This window comes from Siniperca chuatsi, linkage group LG21 (assembly GCF_020085105.1).
Source record: "Siniperca chuatsi isolate FFG_IHB_CAS linkage group LG21, ASM2008510v1, whole genome shotgun sequence".
Taxonomy (NCBI): domain Eukaryota; kingdom Metazoa; phylum Chordata; class Actinopteri; order Centrarchiformes; family Sinipercidae; genus Siniperca; species Siniperca chuatsi.
This window is the reverse complement of record NC_058062.1, coordinates 6437728-6463149: the sequence shown is the minus strand read 5'-3', so window position 1 is coordinate 6463149 and position 25422 is coordinate 6437728. Positions and strand designations below refer to the sequence as shown.

The 25422-nt window shown below is 42.3% G+C and overlaps 2 protein-coding genes and 1 long non-coding RNA gene across 5 annotated transcripts; 1 reads left to right on the top strand and 2 right to left on the bottom strand.

Moving 5' to 3' along the window:
- Positions 1-24: 24 nt before the first annotated feature.
- On the top strand, positions 25-14043 carry LOC122868970. Its single transcript, XR_006376213.1, has 2 exons — positions 25-141; positions 13971-14043. It is a non-coding gene; the product is annotated as an uncharacterized LOC122868970 (long non-coding RNA).
- Positions 70-6447, bottom strand: LOC122868969 (alpha-2,8-sialyltransferase 8F-like). Of its 2 annotated transcripts, none has more exons than XM_044181456.1 (7): positions 6186-6447; positions 5506-5580; positions 5301-5375; positions 4903-5047; positions 849-961; positions 633-725; positions 70-547 (listed from the first exon to the last, which is right to left on the bottom strand). In XM_044181456.1, exons 1-7 carry the CDS (start codon positions 6284-6286, stop codon positions 70-72), a joined length of 1080 nt encoding a protein of 359 aa, XP_044037391.1. In that variant the 5' UTR covers positions 6287-6447. The 2 variants fall into 2 exon arrangements, with proteins under 2 accessions (XP_044037391.1, XP_044037390.1); XM_044181455.1 differs by having other exon boundaries at positions 5506-5583; positions 6186-6446.
- Positions 12501-25391, bottom strand: LOC122868968 (alpha-2,8-sialyltransferase 8F-like). 2 transcript variants are annotated; one of them, XM_044181454.1, is made up of 7 exons: positions 24821-25391; positions 23409-23486; positions 23208-23282; positions 21935-22079; positions 17377-17489; positions 14462-14554; positions 12501-14376 (listed from the first exon to the last, which is right to left on the bottom strand). In XM_044181454.1, the coding sequence occupies exons 1-7, from the start codon at positions 24919-24921 to the stop codon at positions 13899-13901; spliced, it is 1083 nt and encodes a 360-aa protein (XP_044037389.1). In that variant the 5' UTR covers positions 24922-25391; the 3' UTR covers positions 12501-13898. The 2 variants fall into 2 exon arrangements, with proteins under 2 accessions (XP_044037389.1, XP_044037388.1); XM_044181453.1 differs by having other exon boundaries at positions 23409-23489; positions 24821-25390.
- Positions 25392-25422: the final 31 nt, after the last annotated feature.

Here is a 25422-nt window from a genome sequence, read left to right as displayed (position 1 = left end):
AGGCTTCATCCTGAGGCTACAACGAAGGCACTTTGCTCCTGTCCTGTCAGCTGCCCCTGGGTCTGGGAACTACTTTTCACCTGGTGGACAATCTCCCAGGTGAAGCTTGAGCACCCCCTGACTGTGCAGCCGCAACAAGAGGTCAAACTCAGCCGGCATGGCGTGGAATGCAACATTAACTTTTTTGTCATCGTAGTAGTGGTTAGTCAGGGCATAGAGTCCATGTGGGTGATTACTGAAGGGCCAGAACCCATACAGATGCACATTGGCACAGAGTTCCAGTGCCAGGCTAGCCATCATTATGCCGGTGCTGAGCCGCACTGCTTGTAGGCCTTGAGCGCGCCAGAAGAGGGACAGACTCTGGAGGTAGTCCGGGTTGAAGAAGACGGGCCGGGTGGGGCTTTTAAAGTCCTCAAGGGTGTAGACGGCCCGCAGGCACACAGGAGTGGTGAAGCCGAAGGCGAAGGCGGGAAGGAGCAACAGAGAGTTGCCGTAGCTACGCAGACTCTCCACAAACAGACGGCGACGCCCAGTTAGAGCCTCATACCTGAAAATAAACAGTAGATGTGAAACAACAAGACAAAAGGAACATTTTAAGGTGAATGTGCAGTGCGATTCATCCTCTTGCTCACTTCTCTATGAGGATGCTTGGGTTTGCTGTCACAAGGTCAGTCTTGATGCCCACGTGTTTCTCATAGCCATTTTCCAAAGGAGGAAGGTTGCACCTGAACAAGCAACAAAGAAGACAGAGAGACTGTTATATGGAATTTCAACAGAGATGAGTTTAATTCTGTTGGTTAACATTGTCATCTGCCTTTAAGTCCACTGACACTGGACGCCTTTTTCACCTGATAACAAACTGAGCTGAATCAATCGCTTTTCCACAGCCGCTGTCGGTCAGGATCCCTCCATTACCAACAACAGCACATGTGTCCCATGTTTTATTTGGGAAAGGATGCTCCTGGAATCGACACCAACATAAGATGCATTACAAAACAATGACATTTATACTGATGATAATATACTGTGTGTGAGAGCCAAAGAGCCATATTAAGGGAGGGAAATCTATGGCTGGATCTCGTTGGCAAATGTCTCCTCTTCACTCCACACTCCCCTGCAGTACCCACATGTGTTAACGTGTTGTTTATTAATTTCATTTGCTAATATTCAAGATTAAGATTCCTTCCCTTCTGGTTGAGGTGCCTCATAGTCTTGGATTTTCTATAATCTTTTGCGATTTAAAAAGTATGAAAATCTACTAAAATCCATAATAGTTTGTTGACTGTTGGCAAATATGGAGGCAACTATTAATCTTTTTCCAGATTTCACCCTGAACTCTGCATATCAGTGAAACTTTGGTGGCATACAGAGGTGTTACTCACATCTTGGTGACATCACTGATTTGTATTTTATGGGTTGTTATCAATGTGTTATGCTATTATCAATGTTTTTATTGACAAGGTCAATATGGTCAACATCAAGAGGACAATAAAGTTGTATTTTATTGTTCTTAAGGATACACCAGCTGTTAAGGATACACCAGGATTAACTAGGTGTGGTCAAAATCAAATGGCTTCATTACAGTCTATGGGGAGGAAGTGGAGACGCGTCGTCCATCTGTATATATATATAGTCTATGATTTAAATATACTGTAAGCCTGTTCCCAAGGTTCCCAGACGATGAATCCTAATGACTTCCTAATGATCCCTTGTCTTTTCATCTAGTGCCACCAGCAGGTCATAGTTTGAACCTATTCTGTGAAATATCTCATTCAAAACATCTACTATGATGCGAAGTGAAACATCTACATGATGGATTGGTAAATTTGTACAGACGTTCATGGTTCCCGGATGCTGAATTCTGCTACTTCCCCGGACCTTTTCTCTGGCCAACATGAGGTTGACATTTGAAGTTTTGAGTGAAATGTCTCAACAACAACTGGATAGATTGCCATGGCATGACATTTGGTAAACTGACATTGATGTCCTTCTCAGGGTGAATTGTGATACATTAACTTTTCATCTAGCGACAGCATCTGGTCTAAATTTCAACTTATCTAATACTTTTCTTTATGACCAAATACCAGCAAAACTAATGACATTCTCATCAGCCTCAGTTGTACTTTGTGTTTAGTGCAATTTGCAAATCCAATCAAACTTTATCTTGATCAACGGTTGAACTACAGCTTAAATGTGTGTCAATCTTGTCAATTAAAAAGTTGAGGAATTTTTCACAGGTTTCTAAAGAAACATCAAGACAAGAAGCTTGGGGAGTATTAAGAACAGAGTTAATAGTTTTTAAAAGAACACAAGGTTTGTGACACTTTTTAAAAATAATATCAGAAAAATATTTTGTCTTCTTCTGTCAGCTGGAGTAGTGTCATTCAACCATAATTCAGGTTTAGGTTTGGAACACATGGTTTTATAAGGTGCAACAGGAATATTTTGGCAGGTGGAATAAAATAGTGAGGTTAACTTCTCAGTATTAAAACAAAGAGGGGACCCTGAGCTCATCTCCTGTGGAATCAGGTCCCAGTTTGGGTTCGGGAGGCAGACACCATCTCCACATTTAAGAGTAGGCTTAAGACTTTCCTCTTTGATAAAGCTTATAGTTAGGGCTGGCTCAGGTGAGTCCTGAACCATCTCTTAGTTATGCTGCTATAGGCCTAGACTGCCGGAGACTTCCCAAGATGCACTGAGCTCCTCTCTCCTCCTCTCCCTCTCCATCTGTATGCAGTTTTATCTCATTAATGCATGTTACTAACTCGACATCTTCTTTCACCTGTAGTTTTGTGCTTTCTCGTCTCTCTCCTCTCTCCTTCTGTACTGCTAGCACGGCTCTTAATATCTTTTTATCACGTGGCTGCTTTATTAAGGCCCGGAATTATTAGGAATGATTATTTTGCATATTGGAGGGGCTAAAGGGGCTCAGAAACTCCCGAAACTTTGCAAACATGTCAGAAGTGCTGAAAATTTATTTCTGATATGGGTCCTGGGCATGGGTGTTGCAAAATGGCTCGCTAGCACCCCCTACAGAGCAGCCCCAGCGGTTTCATGTAGCTGTACCAAATTCAGGAGGCACATGTATCACGTCCAAATCTGTCCCAAACTTCACATGTTTAATAACAGTCCCGACCTCAAGACATCTGCATGCCAGTAGTCATAGTCACAGCACCACCTACTGGCAACAGATAGTTACTTTTGATACTTTTACTAACTACTCCTAGCAGATTAACCAGATCCACCTCAAAATTGTTCAGCAAAATCTTAAGACCTTGATGATGCTTCATTGTGAAGATTGTGAGTTTCCATCAAACTCTGTTGCAGTGGCGACACATTATTCGCCATGAAATAGGAGGTTGTTGTAACTTCAGTGTATACTGTCCAATCTGTGCCAAATTTCACATGTTTGATAAGAGCCTTGGCATGACCACATCTACATGCCAATTAGGAGTTGTAGTCATTGTGCCGCCTACTGGTAACAGGAAGTAAGCCTTAAGTGACAATCATCATTTGATTTACATAAAAATATCAGGGTGTGGTATACACTTGATATCCTGGAACATGACGTATAATTTGTGGGTGTTCTCTAGCGCCACAGAGTGGACACAGGAAGTGACATTTAAGTCCTTCCTGCAGTGTCCAGAACACGTGAAAATTCAGAGCTGCGTCGACCGACCTCCGGCAACGACGCCGAAGCTGCGTCACACCCCGACATGCAGTCAAATGTGAGGGCCTGTTCTTCGCTGCTTGCAGCTTTAATTGGACTTTGTATTGTCTTTATGGTAGTCATTATTTTTGCTGTCTTTAATTGTTTTAATGAGTTTTTATGCTGTTTTGTTACGAATACAATTTCCTCTTGTGTGACATACAGGCGTGTGCATAGCTGAGGTCAAAGTCAAGACAGGAACTCTTTTCTGGAGTGAAGCCAGTACCAAATAAGAGGAAGAAAGAAAAAAAATGGAATCTATTGATATTAAATCATAGTTATATTTATCCATATCTTTTATTTGCACAGTTGTCTTTATTATTAAATGCCCTACATTTATTCATGATATTACTTCACATTTCACTGTAATCATCCTAATGTGTATTGCATTTGTCAGTGGTCCAAAATCATAATAAATTTAAAAATGATTTCACAGGTTTAATGAATCATATTTTTGATTCTTACAAAACTGTTTTTATAAATGTATAAATTATGTTCTTAAAAGTAGATTATGGTGAATATTGAAGTCACATTATATTGTATGTAACACGTATGACTTGCAGAGCGGGTGTAGCTCAGTGGTAGAGCATTTGTGTCATGGTTTTGGGTTTCTATTCTGTTATTTCCTGTTTTATTTTGAAATAGCCTCCGTCCCTCAAGTGTCTTTTAGTTTTGAGTCCTGTCTTTGATTGTTTTCACACATTGTCTCCCTAACCTAAGTATATTTAGTCTGTGTCAGACTGTATGTTGTATCTCTGTCAGCACCTTGGATTTTTGTACCTTGCCTGGCTGTGGATTTTGGATTTTGCCTGCCAATTCAGTGTAAGCCATCTTTTGTTAATAAGATTATTAAACTGCACCTGCTCGGCCTCCGTTGTCTGCGTTTGGGTCATACTCCTGCTTGACACACCACAACAATTTGACTGCAAATTCAGGTGTCCTCCAGTTCAAATCTGGGTTCTCCTTGGGTCCCCCATAAAATTATGTTGTGTTTTTAATTTTCATAACAAATAAAGCAAATTAATAAACTATGCTGTGCAGTCGTGTATCAAACAGCCAACATGTGAATAGACACAAGACTTGCCAGAACTTGCAAAGCAGTGAAATTATGTTTGTGGTAACACATTTGAGGAACAATCAGGACACCCAACAAGCAGCAGATGTTGTGGTAATATGCATGAATGACATCATACCTTTGCAAAGGTGCTGAAAATCTTTGGTGTCACGAGGAGGGTCCTCTTCTTTTCCCCGTCGTACACAACCTTTGATCCCACCGGAGTGTTGGCCTGGGTAATGATGGCCTTGTCAAAACCATGGCAGTTGCTGTTCAACTGATATCTGGGGAACCACAAGGACTTTGTTAAATAACATACAAGACGGTCGGGAGTGTTGACACTGACTGACAGGTCAGTTTAGGTGCTGAACAGAAAGCTTCATAATTTGCTAAATAAATGCAAATGCTATGGACACTTGAGATACAGCATATCTGTGCATTGACAATTATTTGCAATTATTTTTTTGTTTTTGTTTTGTTGTTTGAAAAATTCTGAATCAAATTCAAAAAGCAAAATGAGAGGTTGTCTTTTTTTACCTGAGTTTTTGGTAATTGTACTCCTGCCTCTTCCAGGGTTGAGAGTAACGCTCTTTTACTTTCTCGATGACCTCCCTGTGACACACACGCACATCCAAATTCACAATCAAGTGTGTAATCCCTGTAGCACTGACATGACTTGATCTGATGAAAGCATAAACGAAAAGGTCATTTAAAAAGGAACAGTAACTGTGTTTGCTCTCACCTGCAGCCTTTACAGAGGTCAGAGGGCTGAGGGGCGCTTTTCTTTTGAGGAGGCGGTTTGTGAGGTTCCACATTGCTGCTGAAAGAACACGAGAGAAACAGGACAGGTAAGTAAAATGCAGAAGCCAGAGATGATAATGATAATTTATTTGGCTTTTAACCCTTAATTTTCTTGGCTTCATATTCTATTGAGTAGAGAAGAAAATCTCGATCTAAATGGGCAATTATAATTTTGTCAGCATCTAACCAGTGAATGCTGTTATGCACTCAACGACGTAGTTCAACAGGAAGTTCTGTATGCATGAACTTCAGTACTCTTAAACTGCTTAGTACTGTGAGATTAATCATGATATTGAAGCACAGATACACATGGTGGGTAAAGACTACCAAAGTGTGCAGAAAAAAGGGAAAAACAAAACTCAATGGTTTTATTTCTCCCCTATATCATCAACTGCTATATCTCTTTTGTCATGTAGCCTTGTCAAACCCCAGCATGCCCCACTAACACCTCCAGCACCCAAAATACAAAAACCTTCCAGGCTAGATTGAAGAGATGAGTGAGAGTGTGTGTGTGTGTGTGTGTGTGTGTGTGTGTGTGTGTGTGTGTGTGTGTGTGTGTGTGTGTGCGAGCATGCGTGCGCGCATGTTCTATAGGTGGTTGGGAAAGGTAGTTACACTTACTTGTCGTCATACATGCACCAGATCAAAGTGGTCAGCAGGCTCCCCAAACAGAACAAAGTGATCAACAAAGAGAAAAGTGACTTCAAGAGCTGGCCCCTCATATCTCTCCCTTCCTGTTAACTTCACCCTCACCTTCTGCTGTTCTCTCACACGCTCTCTCTCAAGAGTGTTAATCTTTTGCCTCTCTGCTTTCTTCCACTTAACCTTCTGCTCATCCCGTCTGTCTGGTTTGATTTAGTGTTCCTCTCCCTCCTTGTGTGAGTCAAAAACATTTGTTTTCTTAGGAGACAGAAAGCAAAACCATGAGGAACTACAATGCAATAAAACCAACATAATAGTGAATCTGTTTCCAAAATTTGGGATTTTGATGCATGTCCACAGTGCATGTACTGAAGCAGTGGTTACCAACCTGGGGGTCGGGCCCACTCAAAGGGTCCCAAGATAAATCTGAGGGGGCATTAAAGGAATAAAGAAAATATTGTCACAGAAAATGATTTTCTTTGTTTCCTCTAATTTTTTTTTTCTTTCATGTAAAAGACTGGACATGTTTACCTCTTCAGTCCTCTAAAAATCCTTAAAATAAGTGGATTATGGATACATTCACCTGGAGCTAAAATGATTAGCCAATTAGTTGATAAGTGGATCCGCTGAAAATTAATAATTTATTTGAATCAATTATTTTGATAAACTAAAGATGCCAAATATCCTCTGATTCCAGCTTCTCGAATGTGAATATTTACTGCGTTTCTCTGTTTGACATCATAGTAAATAAAATATCTTTGGGTGTTGGACTGTTGTTCAGAAAAACAAACAAGATGTCACCTTGTGCTTTAGGTAATTACAATGGACATTTTTTTACTATTTTCTGATGTTTTTTAGACCGAACAATTAATTGATGAAAAATAATTGTTAGTTGCAGTCCTACATCCACATCTTCAGGCCTCTAAAAATCTTTCAAATTTGGAAAATCTTTCAAATGACTGTTTACAACCCATAATCATTGCATGTGGCTTAACCTTCCAGGGGGAACCAAAGAAATGGGGAGCCAGGGAACTGGACAGAGGCGGAGCAGGAGACCTCAGGCGGATGGCCTGAGAGCAGGGCAGATGGGCGGAGCTGCTCAGGAGGTTGACCAGACAGGTGGGATAGCTCTGGAGGATGCTCTGGAGGCTGGGCATACCAGGAGGCCAAGCTGATGGCTGGGACCCCAAGGGGAAATAGGAAGCAGGTTAGAAAGTCAGGCAACTGCAGGGTAGATGGGAGAAAGTGGGAACAGGTGAGGAGGTGGGTGGGGAAGGTCAGGTGACTGGAACTGGAGGGAAAGGGGTTATTGCAGGGCAGATGAGGGAAAGTCCAAGGGCATCTGGTGGAGTGGCAATGGTATGCATGGGCATAGCGGAAGAAAGAGGTGGCTAAAGGGATGGACCAGGAGGCAAAATGTGACAATGTGTATTGCTTTTTAGAATGGGATTTAAAAGAGCAAATTCCAAATTTTTGTTTGAGCCAGTGTTTTATATGAACACTCTCTTTCAATAAAATTTTTTGTAAAAAAAAAAAAAGACAGAAAAAGAGTTTTTTTTTTGTTGTATTGATATTAATGGTTATTGTGTTTTAAATTGTCTTCCAATTGTAAAGTAGCATCGGATCAGCTGATTTGGTGTCGCTAACTTTGCTCAGCTTGTTTTTAAAAACGACCAAGATCTAAAAAGTATTGTAAAAATGTGTCTTAAAAATTGATAAAAAAGGCAATTTATGACAGCTTCTGGCAGACAATCACACCACTGACGCATGCGCAAAGGAATATAACGCCATTGACAGGCGACCAAATGAATCACACCACCTTGTTTAAAATTACATATTTCTTTAGGTTTGAAATTTGTTGGAAGCATTTGGGATAATGTAAGAACACAACTCAAAATATATAACATAGCTGTAGTCGTTTTTAGACATTTTCATGCGTTACATATTATACCTTTAAGTCAGAGAAAACAATTTAGATCAGACATAGAAAATGGATCACCAGAATTTTTTTTTCCTCACTTGCCTCTCAGGGCTTCCGTAAACGGAATGTATGACATTGGGCGAGTAATTGACTTCAATAGAATCAACAAGCTTCTCAGGAAGACTGGCTTACACAGGGTGCAGCTTGATCATTTGGTGGTGGTGTCAGAGAGGAGGAAGCTGTGCAAGCTGCGGAGCGACGTGGACAAATACTCTCACCGTCTCCACGGTGGGCGCCTGTGCTGGTCACGCACAGGAGCACACTCAGCACAGGAAATCCTTTATTTCTGGCAGTCAGACTTTACAACTCATCCACCTCATGTCGAGAAATGGACAGAAGAGACATGAGGTTTCTCCGCAGCTGTTTCTGCTCTGTTCGTTTAGTCTCTCTTTTTCTCTCTGGATTACAGGCTCTCCGTGGATTGCATCATTACAACTTTCTGATTTACGGGACAAAATGGGACATTACGTGCAATATCATGGACATAATCATTTAACATTTTTAACTAACCATACACTACCCGTAGCCTATGATCCTTATCAATAACCTTGTTCATATTTTTGACATTGTGTATATTTTGGATGTTCATTTATATTTTTATACTGCACCCTTATTGGTATTTTATATGTGCACTCTTTATATTTGAACTCTTTCCTACTTTGTACTGCAACTCCGCTCGGGATAAATAAAGTTGTCTTATCATATGTATCAACCCTCTGGGCTGTGTTTTTAATAAACAGTGTTACTCCTTTTCCAACATTGTTCTGAGATCTGCTAAACAGCTGTGTGCGGAGACAAACTTGCTGATGGAATCTGTTGGGGAAAGGACATAAAGTGCCAAATTATTCAAACCCTTCCAAGCTTCGCCCCACAGTAGCTTTCCAAACAAGCAGCAGTTCTGATTGCTCACTCGCTTCATGAAGGTAAATTTAGTGGGGGAGCAAATTTGAAAATCTGGCACATTGTGTTCTTGATTTAATAAATCTCAACTGAAAGATCTGAAAGGTCTTTCCCAGCAAATAGTGAGCTAACTGAACAAACCATCACCATGTGAAGGTGATGGTTTGTTCAGTTAGATGATTCCTTGATTCAGGTTGTGTTGCTCAATGAAAGCATCCGCCTGCTTGTACTGCATCGACATTCCTGTGGAAGGGTGCACATTGTATGAAGAAACTCTCTGCCTCTCCCGTGCAATGGCACTCCTAATTGCAAATACACTCTGGAGCACACAGGAACCTTCCCCTTCCCTGTGTTCTTAGTGCATGAATTAGCTCACTCTTTGGTCACAAGTAATATGTTTCCTGATTAATATATATAGTGTTGTAACAAAGCCTTTATTTTTATAAATTTCAGAACGTACTATAGATTATAATAAGTGTCTACAGTTGATGGACATACATGAGAGTTGAGAGCAGAAAATGTGCATGCTCTCTGTACACGCGTAATACCAACTGCTGTGGGTTTTGATGTGTTTTACCAAAGGTCAGAGGTTGCTCATTTATTGCGGTTATGATGTGCTCCACTTTAATCAAAGAAACATTGAATTTATGATCCAGAAACAACACACGAAAGTTTGTATTTCGTTGAACAGAGCCTGGGAAGTTTTCTTGATAAACTCTTTCTGTCTAATTAAGAGACAGAAAAGACGCTCTTCCCAGGAGTCAGAGCTCTCTGCTCTCTGACCTGTACAATGTGATGTGGCTTCCTTCACATAAACACGGTGTACAGAACAAGTAGAAAATAGAAAGAGTCTTTCTGATTGGTTTATTATTGGTTTATTATTGGTTTATTCACCACTGGGCTCCACATGTCTTTTCAATAAGCCAGCCAGCAGCAGATAGTCATAAATCACCAAAAGTACTTCAGTCAGCCGCTCCCCAGAGCATCAGCCCTGATTTCTTCCCCAGTGAGCAAAGTTACTCAACTAAAGTATTTACTGCTTTTTTGGAGCAGTAAATACTTCAGGAGATTTCAGGAGGTGCCATGGGGGGACCCAAAGACCCCATCTGCTCAGAGTCTGCATTACTTGCTGTTTTTAGGGGAAAGAAAGGCATTCAGGTAGCTATCCGGGTCTAAAGAATTACCTAGTGGCACAGTTATGTACAGTATTTGTCGCGCCCTCTTCTCTCTTGTCTAGAGAATAAGATAGAAAGTGTGCTCACTGTACAGAAATGGCTTTTACTGTTATTAGGGTTTTTTCTTCTGCATATTGTCACTGTCCTGTGAAAACCATGTGTCTCCAAAATGTCACTAAGGCATTTTTAAAGACACACTAAACACAGGACAAACCAAGGGTAAAGTTGTCCTGTCTGATTTGGTACTGATAATGCATTTGCACGATAAGATAATTAAGGGTGTTGGCTAGTTAAACCCATAATGAGCATGTAACGCTTCAGTTTAGCACTGGTCTGTACTGTATGTAACACAGATACATTGGTGTAATCACCATTTATGAGATTAACATTGTTAGAACAATGCCCAAATAGACAATTATTCTTTTGTGGTTTATGTCTGTACTGTATGTAACACAGACAGAGCATTGAAACCGGTTGTATCGCATGTAGTCTTTTGTGGGTCTATTCATCAGGGATACCACAGTGTCCATCCTCAGCATCGCTCTGTCTATGTAAAACAATGTCTGTGTTCAGAAGAACGACTGTAGTGAGGCCATTTTGTTTCCATACATGTTTCTTATAATCACCCATGTGGGATGTGACAATAAAACCAGTGGTATTAGTACAAACTCTGATTCATACACACAATTGTGTGTTTGTGTGTTTTTCTATGCCTTTTGTAAAATGGACATTTCTTTGAGATGATTTTTTTTCATATACTTTGTTTGAGGGATACATTTCATATGCATGTGAAAAGACCTATTTTCCTACAAAAATAAATCAGAAATGCATATTGATTAAAGTCTCTGCATCTTTTGTTTGGGCTCCATAGCAGAAAAAAAAACATCAGGAGATAAAAGGCTTCCCACTCTTGAAATGTTGAGTACTGTCTTGTTCTTGTTGTCAGTATGAGATCTGTGTTTGATTATGATTGGTGGAGAGCAGGGGTCTCTGCAGTCCTATCAGGAGAATTACAGTCACACAGGCTGATGTTGTGTCACTGGCAGGAACAACACAGGAGACCGAAGAGATGTCACTTCGGCTCATGTCAGCTGTGTGATTTTGTTTGTCACTTTGGCAGTTAATTTGGTGACAGTTGAACGTCAGCTTGTGATGAGAGAACATCTGAGTCTGTGAGGCTTTAAATTACATTAATGCATTACTAGCTCAATGTTTGTTCCAATAAGCCACTGATTTTAAAAACAGAATTGTCCTTGATAATACAATCATTTCTTCAATTAACCTGATCCACCAGAAATGTTCAGAATTATCATTCAGTGCTTCTTATAAATTGAAAATATGAATATAAGGATTGAATATGTGTCCTCACTCTCTTTTTTTCCACTGAGTTTTCCACTTTGTGTCTGTCGTTCACAGCAAAACTGCCTGGAGGATAGACATAAAAAATGGAAATGGAAAGAATGTTTTTGAGATTCTCTGAAATAAAAAAAAACTTTCCCTGGAGAAACTAGCAAGTGGGAATGAGCAGAGTGCTGCAGCTGGATGTACAACGAGGTCACTGCCGATATGAGAGGAATCCCGTGAGCAATGTTAGTACATCCGGCCTACTAACCCTACACAGATGTCATTTTAGAGACAGTGTACACAGGGGCATTATAAAGCCACTGCTGTATTTGGGGACAGGGAAAGAGGAATAAGACAAAAATTGCTCCAGTACTCTCCAAGTCTTCCCTCTCAGTTTTTAACAGAGTCTCTCTGTGAAAGCATCAGCCAGATGTTTGCATGTCTGGTCCTCCTGGTAACTGTGGGACGCTGTGCAGCAGGACACGCAGGAGAAACTTAGTGAAGTGGAAGGTGCAATAATGTATAGGCCACTTACTGTATAACAACTATATCGTATGGAAAAATATTACTATGGATTCACACATTTGCAAATACACTAGCATGTGGCTTATCAGTTGAAATGCTATACGAGATGTAACCAAAAAAGAAGAGATCAATAGAAGAATGCATATAATGGGCTGTGCAAAACTTTGCTAATAAATCACTGGATCATATTATCCACAAACTGTGCCCCAAAACTGGCCAAATGTGCTGTTTGTAAGTAGAAATACTGCAGTCTAATGACAAATCTTGGCAGGTTTTGAGCACTCAGGTGGCTCATTGCCACTAAATCATGCAAGCTGAGAAGTCTGGGGGAAGTCTGGAATTCCACTCCACCCAATGATTACACACAAATAACTTTTCTGATAAATATTTATTGACTGATTCACTTTAACTTAATTTTCCCTCTCACCTCGTGCTGTTCACAAAAAAACAAAATCACAAACATTCGCATGATTCTAAAATTTGCTCAACGAGAGTTCTCTGGTTTAGTCATCTACAGCTTGTACATTACTTCTCTGGATGACAAAAATCACTGTTATGTCAGCATGAAAGGCAAGACCCACCCAAGTCTTGATGCAAATGTTACTAATTAAAGCTCACCCAAAGGCTACAATCTTCACCCAAAGTGCATAATTCACAATCATATCACCTTACATTGGAGTCAGTTAAATCTGAAGGGATTAAGCATTTACATCGACTTAAAAAAGTACTCGTTTCCAAACTAACGTTGTACCAAAATGTGCATGTTGCCATATTGTGACAGTACCTATCCCTGTCTGGTCACTGTGGTGACGAGGGGCAGCACATTGTAACATAGGCTCACCATAGCAACCTTTGTGAGGAGGGACCTCCTGTGTTTACTGGTTTTATTATTCCTGTGGTGTCTTTGTTTAGTTCTTGGCTCAGAGCCTCATTTAATAGGTCCTTAATAGTCCTCTGATGACCACAGCCATGATGGTTTGTAGTTGACACTTTTTCAACACGACCCCTGCAGACAGTCTGAGATTTGCGGCTTACTTCATGTCTGTATCACATCCAGCAATGTCAGTGACGTGGAGTTAGAACAAGAGTGCAGAAATCCTCTTCCGCAACCAGCACTAGCCTTTTCTTGTCCTTCACTTGTGTGATTAACATACCTTTACCATGAACATAAAAAATATCCTGTTGAGAATACAGTTAAGTGGTTAAAGGTGTGACATGCTTTTTACCTAAAATGTCAGGATTCTTCACATTCATTGTGCTGCTGTTTTCAGTAACTGTGAGTGTGAAAGTGTTTTAGCCAGACAATCTTTATGGATAGGAGGTATTTGATTTTCTTCCAAATACATTCAGTGTGATCTAAAAAGCCCCCATGGTCAGTTATATAACTGTCATTAGAACTTGATTAACATAAGGCACTACAATGTAGACCCGCACAAAGGCCTCACAAAGGAATTCACATTTAAATCAAAATAACTCCCTCCAAACTTCAGCTGGAACATTGTGGTAATAAATACAGTGCCAGATACACTAAAAGACTGTTTAGATTCTGATTTCAGTGCAAATGTCTTCCTGATGAGCCAACTCAGCATTCACTGTAAGTCCAAGCATCCACCTTGCTTAGACACACATAATCTGTGTCTTCAGCCAAAATAGATCTGTCCATTCCTTCAAAAGTATACGAAAGACTTCATGAGTGACAGGCTTCATCCTGAGGCTACAAAGAAGGCACTTTGCTCCTGTCCTGTCAGCTGCCCCTGGGTCTGGGAACTACTTTTCACCTGGTGGACAATCTCCCAGGTGAAGCTTGAGCACCCCCTGACTGTGCAGCCGCAACAAGAGGTCAAACTCAGCCGGCATTGCATGAAATTTTGTTTTAGCTTGTCTATTATCGTAGTAGTGGTTAGTCAGGGCATAGAGTCCATGTGGGTGATTACTGAAGGGCCAGAACCCATACAGATGCACATTGGCACAGAGTTCCAGTGCCAGGCTAGCCATGATTATGCCGGTGCTGAGCCGCACTGCTCGTAGGCCTTGAGCGCGCCAGAAGAGGGACAGACTCTGAAGGTAGTCCGGGTTGAAGAAGACGGGCCGGGTGGGGCTTTTAAAGTCCTCAAGGGTGTAGACGGCCCGCAGGCACACAGGAGTGTTGTGGCCAAAGGAGAAGGCAGGAAGGAGCAGCAGGGAGTTGCCGTAGCTACGCAAACTCTCCGCAAATGGACGGCGACGCCCATTTAGAGCCCCATACCTGAAAATAAACAGTAGATGTGAAACAACAAGACAAAAGGAACATTTTAAGGTGACAGTACAGTGAGATTAATCCTCTTGCTCACTTCTCTATGAGGATGCTTGGGTTTGCTGTCACAAGGTCAGTCTTGATGCCCACGTGTTCCTCATAGCCATTTTCCAAAGGAGGAAGGTTGCACCTGAACAAGCAACAAAGAAGATAGATATTTAATTCTGTTGGTTAACTTGTCATCAGCCGTTCAGTCCACTACACTGGACAGTGGTGGAATGTAACTAAGTATATTTAGTAAAGTACTGTACTTACTTACGTAAGTTCAGTGGTGTGAAAAAGTATTTGCCCCCTTCATGATTTCTTATTTTTTTGCATGTTTATCACACTTAAATGTTTCAGATCATCAAACAAATTTAAATATTAGTCAAAGATAACACAAGTAAACACAAATTAAGTTTTAAATGAAGGTTTTTATTAAGGGAAAACAAAATCCAAACCTACATGGCCCTGTGTGAAATAGTGATTGCCCCCTACACCTAATAACTGGTTGGGCCACCCTTAGCAGCAACAACTGCAATCAAGCGTTTGTGATAACTTGCAATGAGTCAGCAGAGGAGTTGAAGGCAGCTTGGACAGGGCCAACGAACTGAATCTGTTCTTTAACAGATTCGACACACCGGCTCCTGGTCATCCCCCCTCTAACTCAGCTGCTGTCGGCCCTCAATCTCCTCTGAGTACTCTGCTCCCCCTCCCCATCAGGCTAACGGCCCTCTCCAGACCGACGACTCCCCCTCCCCACCTGTAACTTCTGCTGTGTGCCTGACTGCTGACCAGGTGAGAGGACAGCTGATGAGGCTCCACTCGAACAAGGCTGCAGGCCCCGATGGCGTTAGCCCCGGGGTGCTAAAAGCCTGTGCCCCCCAGCTTTGTGGAGTCCTTCAACACGTCTTCAACCTGAGCCTGAGTCTTCAAAGGGTCCCCATTCTGTGGAAGACATCTTGCCTCGTTCCTGTGCCGAAGACGCTGCGTCCCAGTGGCTCCAAGGACTACAGACCGGTGGCACTGACCTCCCACATAATGAAGACCCTGGAGAGACTAGTGCTGGAACAGCTGCGGCCCATCGTCAGACCCCTCCTGGACCCCCTTCAGTTTGCCTACCAGCCCCGGCTGGGAGTTGAGGACACCATCATCTACCTGCTTAACCGCATCCACACCCACCTGGACAGGCCGGCAAGCACGGTGAGGATCATGTTTTTTGACTTCTCCAGTGCTTTCAACACCATCCGGCCTGCCCTGCTGGGAGAGAAGCTGGCAGCGATGCAGGTGGACGCCCCCCTTGTGTCCTGGATTGTGGACTACCTGACTGGCAGACCACAGCATGTGCGGCTGCAGCACTGTGTGTCAGACAGCGTGGTCAGCAACACTGGGGCCCCTCAGGGGACTGTCCTCTCTCCCTTCCTCTTCACCATCTACACCACGGACTTCAGCCACCACACAGAGTCCTGCCACCTTCAGAAGTTCTCTGATGACTCTGCTGTGGTGGGATGTATCAGCGGTGGTGATGAGACGGAGTACAGGGCTGTGGTGGGTAACTTTGTTTCATGGTGCGAGCAGAACCATCTGCAGCTCAATGCGACAAAGTCAAAGGAGCTGATTGTGGATCTACGGAGGGCCAAGGCACCAGTGACCCCGGTTTCCATCCAGGGGGTCAGTGTGGACATTGTGGAGGACTACAAGTACCTGGGAGTATACTTAGATAACAAACTGGACTGGACCAAGAACACTCAGGCTGTTTACAGGAAGGGCCAGAGCCGCCTCTATTTTCTGAGGAGGCTGAGGTCCTTCAACATCTGCCGGACAATGCTGAAGATGTTCTATGAGTCTGTGGTGGCCAGTGCTATCCTGTATGCTGTTGCATGCTGGGGCAGCAGGTTGAAGGTAGCGGACGCCAACAGAATCAACAAACTGATCCGTAAGGCCAGTAACATTGTGGGGGTGGAGCTGGACTCTCTGGCGGTGGTGTCAGAGAGGAGGATGCTGGCCAAACTACACGCCATCTTGGACAGTGTCTCCCACCCGCTCCACGACGTGCTGGTCAAACAAAGGAGCACCTTCAGCGGAAGACTCATCCCACCAAAGAGCACCACAGAGCGCCACAGGAAGTCATTCCTGCCTGTGGCCATCAAACTATTTAACTCCTCCCTCTAAGGATTAGTCTGTTTGACCCTAGGTCACTAAACTGGTCATTGAGCATTACATCTCCGCCATAATTAATAATAATTGTGCAATATTCTGTTTACTACTCAAGTGCAATATTAGTTTTTCCTTGTTAGTTTTTCTTATTTATTGTTACGGATATACCTCAATTACTCTCGACAGTACATGCACCTCCGCTTTTACTATTATTTATTACATAATTAGTGACATTGTATTTTGTACTGTACTTCACCATCTACCAGTAAACCCACTTGGTACTCGACACTTAGTTTATCTTATACTTATACCAACATGTTACTTAATTTATTTCTGACCTGTTTATAGTGTATAATATCGTTTTCTCCTGTGTGCACTGACGTAAAGGCGAGCTACTGTAACAAAGAGTTTCCCTACGGGGATCAATAAAGTATTTCTGATTCTGATTCTGATTCTGTCTTTTACAGCGCTGTGGAGGAATTTTGGCTCATTCATCTTTGCAGAATCGCTGTAATTCAGGCACATTGGAGGGTTTTCGAGCATGAACTTCCTTTTTAAAGGTCATCCCACAGCATTTCAATAGGATTCAGGTCAGGACTTTGACTAGGCCACTCCAAAGTCTTCATTTTGTTCTTCTTCAGCCATTTTTCTGTGTTGAGTACTTTTACTTTTAATACTTTAAGTACATTTTCCTGGTTATACTTACTTTTACTTAACATTTTCAATACAGGACTTTTACAGTGTGGTATAAGTACTTTTACTTTAGTAAAGGATCTGAATACTTCCTCCACCACTGACAATGGACACCTTTCTCACCTGATAACAAACTGAGCTGAATCGATCGCTTTTCCACAGCCGCTGTCGGTCAGGATCCCTCCATTACCAACAACAGCACACGTGTCCCATGTTTTATTTGGGAAAGGATGCTCCTGGAATCGACACCGACAGAAAATGCATTACAAAAGCAAGACATTTGTACTGATGATAATATACTGTGTGTGAGAGACAAAAGAGGTGTTACTCACGTCTTGGTGGGGGTCAGTGGTTCATAGTTTATGGATTGTTATCAATGTGTTATGTTATCGCCAACGTTTTTATGTTTTATTGACAAGGTGTGGTCAAAATCTAAATCTTTTCCACGTTGGACAATAAAGTTGTATTTTATTGTTACTATGGTTGATACACTAGTTGTGCCCACTAGATTAAGCCAAAAGATGGCTGCATTTCTCAGCCAAATTCTGTAAAGCCTGACATATTTGGTCTAGAAATGTAGACTTTAGAGCCTCGACTGGGGATGTTGTCGGACGGTGGAAGGAATACTTTGAGGATCTCCTCAATCCCGCTGTCACGTCTTCCGAAGAGGAAGCGGAGGCTGGGGACCCGGAGGCGGACTCATCCATCACCCTGGCCGAAGTCACTGAGGTTGTTGGCAAGCTCCTTGGTGGCAAGGCTTCAGGGGTGGATGAGATCCGTCCTGAGTATCTTAAGTCTCTGGATGTTGTGGGACTGTCTTGGCTGACACGTCTCTGCAACATCGCGCGGCGGTCTGGGACAGCGCCTCTGGACTGGCAGACCGGGGTGGTGGTCCTCTGTATAAGAAGGGGACCGGAGGGTGTGTTCCAATCACAGAGGGATCACACTTCTCAGCCTCCCCGGTAAGGTCTACTCCAGGGTACTGGAGAGGAGAATTCGTCCGATAGTCGAACCTCGGATTCAGGAGGAGCAGAGTGGTTTTCGTCCCGGTCGTGGAACACTGGACCAGCTCTATACTCTCCATCGGGTGCTCGAGGGTTCATGGGAGTTTGCCCAACCAGTCCACATGTGCTTTGTGGATCTGGAGAAGGCATTCGACCGTGTGCCCCGGGGCGCTTTGTGGGGAGTGCTCTGGGAGTATGGGGTCCGGGGCCCTTTGTTAAGGGCTGTCCGGTCCCTGTATAACCGGAGCAGGAGCTGTGTTCGCATTGCCGGCAGTAAGTCAGACCTGTTCCCGGTGCATGTTGGACTCCGCCAGGGCTGCCCTTTGTCACCGGTTCTGTTCATAATTTATATGGACAGAATTTCTAGGCGCAGTCAGGGGCCGGAGGGTGTCCGGTTTGGGAACCACGGGATCTCATCTCTGCTGTTTGCAGATGATGTCGTTCTGATGGCTTCTTCAAACCAGGACCTGCAGCATGCACTGGGACGGTTTGCAGCCGAGTGTGAAGCAGCTGGGATGAGAATCAGCTCTTCCAAATCTGAGGCCATGGTTCTTGACCGGAAAAAGGTGGTTTGCTCTCTTCGGGTAGGTGGGGAGTCCTTGCCTCAAGTGGAGGAGTTCAAGTATCTCGGGGTCTTGTTCACGAGTGAGGGACGGATGGAGCGTGAGATTGACAGGCGGATCGGTACAGCGTCTGCAGTGATGCGGGCGCTGTATCGGACCGTTGTGGTGAAGAAGGAGCTGAGTCGAAAGACAAAGCTCTCGATTTACCGGTCAATCTACGCTCCTGCCCTCACCTATGGTCATGAGCTCTGGGTAGTGACCGAAAGGACAAGATCGCGGATACAAGCGGCCGAAATGGGCTTCCTCCGCCGAGTGGCTGGGCGCTCCCTTAGAGATAGGGTGAGGAGCTCAGTCACACGGGGAGCTCGAGTAGAGCCGCTGCTCCTCCACGTCGAGAGGAGCCAGCTGAGGTGGCTAGGGCATCTGATCCGGATGCCTCCTGGACGCCTCCTCGGGAGGTGTTCTGGGCATGTCCCACCGGGAGGCGGCCCGGGAAGACCCAGGACACGCTGGAGGGACTATGTCTCTCGGCTGGCCTGGGAACGCCTCGGGATCCCCCCGGAGGAGCTGGAGGAAGTGTCTGGAGCGAAGGAAGTCTGGGAGTCCCTGCTTAGACTGCTGCCCCCGCGACCCGGCCCCGGATAAGCGGAAGAAAATGGATGGATGGATGGATGGACTTTAGAGCCTGTAACTAGGGACTCAATTTAACGTGAACAGACTCTTGAAATAAGATTTAGCCTCTTTGCCTCAGAAGTTATACCATTTAACACCAGTTAGACCAGATTAATTGCAGGTCATTTAGGGATAAACAGAACAAGGATAACACCTCCTAATACAGTTTGCATAGTGATCATGAAAGTGGTTATTGATGGTTTAGCAACACTTCACTGTGGCCTGAAAACTGCATATATCCAGCCCAGCTGTTAATGGCACCCGTTCAGTACACAAGAGAACTACAGATAACATGGTTCAATGTTTCACTACAAAATTTACTGTCCAAGTCTGTGTGCACCATGAAAGTATACATTTTGTTGACTTCTTTAGTTTCTGTTTGCCTACCAGGACAAGGGGGTATATCTCAGTGGTAGAGCATAAGACTGCAGATCAAGAGGTCCCCAGTTCAAACCTGGGTTCCTCCTGGAAAACTTAAGGTGTTTGTAGTGCTAAATTACAACCTCTAATTGATCATGACATGAAAATGCACAAATTGTCTCAGACTCAAGGTAAGTTCAGCAGCCATTATACATCAAAGCTGCTTCATCATGAAGCATACTGGCAGCTTTATATTTGCAGATGACAGTTGTCAGTCTGATTCATGAAAATGAGTCATCACATACTGTAAACGTATGGTCAGTAAGCCTTTGCAGTTGTGTGATGATTACTTCCTGAGAATGAACATTCATCAACTTGACTTCCACTTTACCAGATCATTGTGGAAAGAGTTGCGTTATATGTATCACATACTTGTGCAGTGACAAGAAATTTAGGAAAATGTCTTCAAACATTAAATGGATTGCTATGACATTTCTTACAGTTAGTCGTGGTTCCCTTTCAATGAATCCTAATGACTTTGGTGAGCCCCTGTCTTTTCATCTAGCGCTACCAGCAGGTCAAAGTTTGAACTTGTTGTGAAATACTTGATGGATTGGCACAAAAATTGTACAAAATTTCATGGTTCCCAGATGCTGAATTCTACTACTTCCCCAGACCTTTTCTCTGGTGCCAACATGAGGGTGACATTTGAGGTTTTGAGAGAAATGTCTGAACAACAATTGAATGGATTGCCATGCACATTCATGTCCCCCTCAGGGTGAATTGTAATAACTTTGGTGATCCCTTAACATTTCATCTAGCGCCAGTATCTGGTATGAATTTCAATTTGTCCAATACTTTGGTTTATGGCCAAATACCTTAATATATTTTTATAACATGGCTGCTTTGTTGTACTTTGTATTGTGTGTCTGGTAGTCGCTATTTTTATGGTTTACTTTTATTCTTTTGAGTTTTAATGCTGCTTTGCTGCTTGCTTTCATCATGTGTGACATAGAGGCATGTACATAGCTGAGGTCAAAGTAAAGATAGGAATTCTTTCTGGAGTGAAGCCAGTACCAAATAAGAGGAAGAAAGAAAAAAAAGGAAATCCTCTGTGGTTCATAATTATATTTATCCATATCTGCTTTGTGCACAATTGCTTTTATTATTAAATTCCCTACATTTAGTCATGATATTACTTCACATCATTTTGAGTTATTTTCAATAAATTATGACTATAATCATCTAATGTTGTCATGGTTTTGGTTTTTTGTCCTGTTATTTCCTGTTTTATTTTGTAGTGTTCTCCTCTCCTTGTGTGTCATGTTGTTTTACTTCCTGTCTTTGTTTGCTTTTCTCTCCAGTTTTGATTGTTTGCCTCACCCTAATTAGTTGCACCTGTGTCTTGTTGTCTCCCCTACCTAAGTGTATTTAGTCAGAATGAGTTTTTCCTTTGTTTAGTGTCAGTTTGTCATTGTACCCATGTTAACTGGTTTGTCGTTCTGTGGATTTTGGATTTCCCTGCTCACCAGTGGACTTGTTTCCCCCCTGTCTGTATTATTTTGCTGCTGTTGGACTGAAATCTGTGTACACCTTTTGTGTTTCTTAAAATTAAATGGTTAATCTGCACCTGCCCTGCCTACTTTTGGGTCATTTCCCTGCTTGACAAACTACAACAAATATGTATTGCATTAGTCAGTGGTGGGGGAAAAAACAACAACTAATTCAAACTAAAAAATTATTTCACAGGTTTAATGAGTTGTATTTTGCATTTTTATAATTCAATGTAAAATTTGCCCTTAAAAGTAAATTATGGTATATATTGAAGTCACAATATTGTATGAAACAAATAAACTTATAGAGGGTGAATAGCTCAGTGGTAGAGCATTTGACTGCAGATCAAGAGGTTTCCAGTTGAAATCTGTGTTGCCTTTGTTTTTGTGTGTATAAAAGAGCCAACATGTGAGTACATACATAACTTATGGCAGAACATGCAAGACCAAAGCAGTGAAATTATCTTTGTGATAACACATTTGAGGAACAATCAGGACACCCAACAAGCAGCAGATCATGACATCGTACCTTTGAAAAGGTGCTGAAAATCTCTGGGGTCACAAGGAGGGTCCTCTTCTTATCCCCATCATACACAACCTTTGATCCCACTGGAGTGTTGGCCTGGGTAATGATGGCCTTGTCAAAACCATGGCAGTTGCTGTTCAGCTGAGATCTGGGGAACCACAAGGACTTTGTTAAATAACATACAAGACAGTCAGGAGTGTTGACACTGACTAACAGGTCAGTTTAGGTGCTGAACAGAAAGCTTCATAATTTGCTAAATACAGAAAGAGCTAACTGAATAGGCAGTTTGTTTGAAGTCCCTATGTTTGACCATAACTCATTTGACTAAGATGCGTTTACATTTAAACCTTGTGGTTAACATATGCTTGCGAGTTCCCTTTGCTTTAATCCACATTTCTACTTCTACTTCTACTTCCATGTTACTTGTTCTTCTTTCAGTCCATATACAAAGCAAACAAATCCTACATAGATTTTGTTTTTTGTTTAAACTTTTGAAAGCTGTACTGAAGCTCCCTAAAACTGCCATGAGACGCAGCAGGCTTTAATTTTTGTATGGTTATAGCTTAAAGGGTTATTTTGAGAGAATGGAAATGCACCTCCCCTCCTCCTTTTTAAGAAGTGGCTTAACGAAATGGTGTACTGTTATTTGGTTTTCCTCATTTGACTCTAATACTGTAAATTTGTTGAGATTTGGGGTCCCTTTCTTGATTTGATCAGAAAGTAAATAGACTCAGCTGCAACTAAGTAGTGTAATGTTGATTTATGTGCCCCTTTTCAGTGTGGCTTAATGTACAGATTATTTGAACTACCTTTTCATAATCATTGTACACCTGTGTCAATGTACGGACAATTCCTGCCTGTATGGACATCTCTGTCATGGCAGCTGTGAACACTACAGTATATCTATCACAGTGATGCTAACAGAGTAGCAGGAGATACGAAGGATTGGACCCAAATTCTAAGGCAGATCAGGTCATGGTCAAGTACAGTGATTTAATGGCAAGTGTAGGCTTACACGGATGGTCAGGCAGGCAGAGATCAAAACCAGGAGATCAGTCCAAACAGGCAAATGTAATCCAGTAGGGAACATGCAAAAAAACACTAGAAAACACTGGGGAAATTACTAGAACACTAAGCACAGGGACAAAGACGAACTAACAATGAGGGAGTGAAACCACACAGACTAAATATTAAGGTGAGGGGAGATAACAAGACACAGGTGGAACTAATTTTGCAGTTCTGCCAAAAACTTTGAGAGGAGGTCGTCCTTTTTTACCTGAATTTTTGGTAATTGTCCTCTTGCCTCTTCCAGGTTTGAGAGTAACGCTCTTTTACTTTGTTGATGACCTCCCTGTGACACACACACAAACAAATACAGTCAAGTGTGTAATCCCTGTAGCACTGACATGACTTGAGCTGATGAAGGCATAAACAAAAAGGTCACTCAAGGACAAGCAGTGACGGTGTTTGCTCTCACCTGCAGCCTTTACAGAGGTCAGAGGGCCGAGGAGTGCTTTTCTTTTTTTGAGTAGGCAGTTTGTGACGTTCCACATTGCTGCTGAAAGAACAAGAGAGAAACAGGACATGTGAGTAAAATGCAGAAGCCAGAGAAAAAAACATATGATCTGATGGGCTCTGAGCCCCATTTTCGTGGCTTCATATTTTGTTGTTTACATCAGTTGAGAAGAAAATTATGTTCTAAATGTGCTGTATGATTTGTTTCCATGCTCATAGTCATTACATAAAGCAATCTTAATTATGTCAGCATCTAACCAGTGAATGCTTTTATACAATCAACTGTGGTTCAACATGAATGTGCATTGTATGCATGAATTTCTAACTTCAATAAACACTAAAGCAAATAGGGTGATCATACAAAGTTCCGCATTCAGGGATCTCCCATTGACATTGGGCAGAGCAACAGTAAATCTGTCAGCTTCATACAACATAAATGAACAACCATTGTACAAACTCACGATCAGAGGGAGACCTTTGCTACTTGGCTACATTTCAACAGGAGACTTCTGCCTCTTCGTGTCTGTGTCGTAATGCTTGTAGTCTGCAGCATGTATTGCTTGTACAGTTCTGAATATTCTCTTCCTGTTTTTAAGTTTCCGAAAAGAGCGACAATTTAAATAAGATCTGATAGAGTCCAGCTGGAGTCTTACCTGTAGGACTACAAAACCAACAACCTATGACAGATTGTTATTAAATGTCAGCGTGCATCCAACTTAATATCCTTTAATTTGAGCATGTCACTTTCAGAGACTCTTTAGGTTTCAGTGTGAGGGTTTCTGCCATTGCTGTTTGCAAAACACATTCTGCTACTGAGCATCAAGTTTGTAACAATAGAATTGAAAAACAAATTAACCTATCATGTTATTTTGTAGTGAAGAAGTGATGCATTCTAAATTAATTTTCCAAATTTATCTGCTATTATCTTTACTCTTAGAGTGCTTAGTATTGTGTGATGAATCATGATATTGAAGCACAGATACACATGGAGTGTTATGAGATGTATTCACACATACCTCCGCTAAAAAAAAGCTAAATCAGCCTCTTTATTTCACACTAAACACATCTTCCACAGCTACATGACTTTTGGCAAAGAGGATGACATAAGCGGAAATTAAGTGGGTAAAGACTTCCAAAGTGTGCAGAAAAAAGAGAAAAACAAAACTCACAATGCGTCTATTTCTCCCTTATATCATCAAACGGTTATATCAGCATCTTCTACCTCTTTTGTCTTGTAGTCTTGTCAAACCCCAGCATGCCCCACTAACACACCTCCAGCACCCAAAACAAAAACCTTCTGAACTGGAGAAGATTGAGTGTGTGTGTGTGTGTGTGCATGTTCTATAGGTGGTTGGGAAAGGTAGTTACACTTACTTGTTGTCATACATGTACCAGATCAAAGTGGTCAGCAGGCTCCCCAAAAAGAAGAGAGTGATCAACAAAGAGAAAAGTGACTTCAAGAGCTGTCCCCTCATACCTCTCCCCTCCTGTTAACTTCACCCGCTAGCCCCCTCACCTTCTGTTGTCACAGTCTTAATCTTTTGCCTCTCTGCTTTCTAAAGCTTTCTTAAACCTCACTCCCCCCTCCTTCTCTTCTTCCTCTTCACACTCTTCCTGTCTGACTGTCTGGTTTGACTCTCTCTCCTTGGGTGAGTGAGAGAATGATTCCTCAGTTAGAAGCCTTCTTTTTCTGTCTCCTCTGTACACCTCTACTTTGTCTTTCTTCTCTTCCAGTTTGTGTCCAGGTCAGCTGAGACAAAACCGATGGTTTGTTGCTCCACATCCTACTTTAATCCTTGTCATTTCTCTTTGATTCAATCATCTTCTTTCCTCTGTCTCTCCCTCTTTTTCTCATGTGTTCACACAGACAAACGCACAATCCTACTTTCCACCATAGTCCCAAAGCTAGAGCTCTTTCAGTTCTCCTCCCCTGATCTCCAGCCTTCCCTCTTTGCTTTCCCGTCCCTCCCCCAGAG

Coding starts and splice junctions, on each gene's coding strand:
- LOC122868969 (XM_044181455.1), bottom strand. CDS start 6,286: ATGAGGGGCCAGCTCTTGAAGTCACTTTTCTCTTTGTTGATCACTTTG. Junction 5,376..5,505: donor GACCTCTGTAAAGGCTGCAG/GTGAGAGCAAAC, acceptor TGTGTGTCACAG/GGAGGTCATCGAGAAAGTAA. Junction 5,048..5,300: donor TACAATTACCAAAAACTCAG/GTAAAAAAAGAC, acceptor GTGGTTCCCCAG/ATATCAGTTGAACAGCAACT.
- LOC122868968 (XM_044181453.1), bottom strand. CDS start 24,921: ATGAGGGGACAGCTCTTGAAGTCACTTTTCTCTTTGTTGATCACTCTC. Junction 17,490..21,934: donor TTTTCAGCACCTTTTCAAAG/GTACGATGTCAT, acceptor TGTCGATTCCAG/GAGCATCCTTTCCCAAATAA. Junction 14,555..17,376: donor TCAGCTCAGTTTGTTATCAG/GTGAGAAAGGTG, acceptor TTGCTTGTTCAG/GTGCAACCTTCCTCCTTTGG.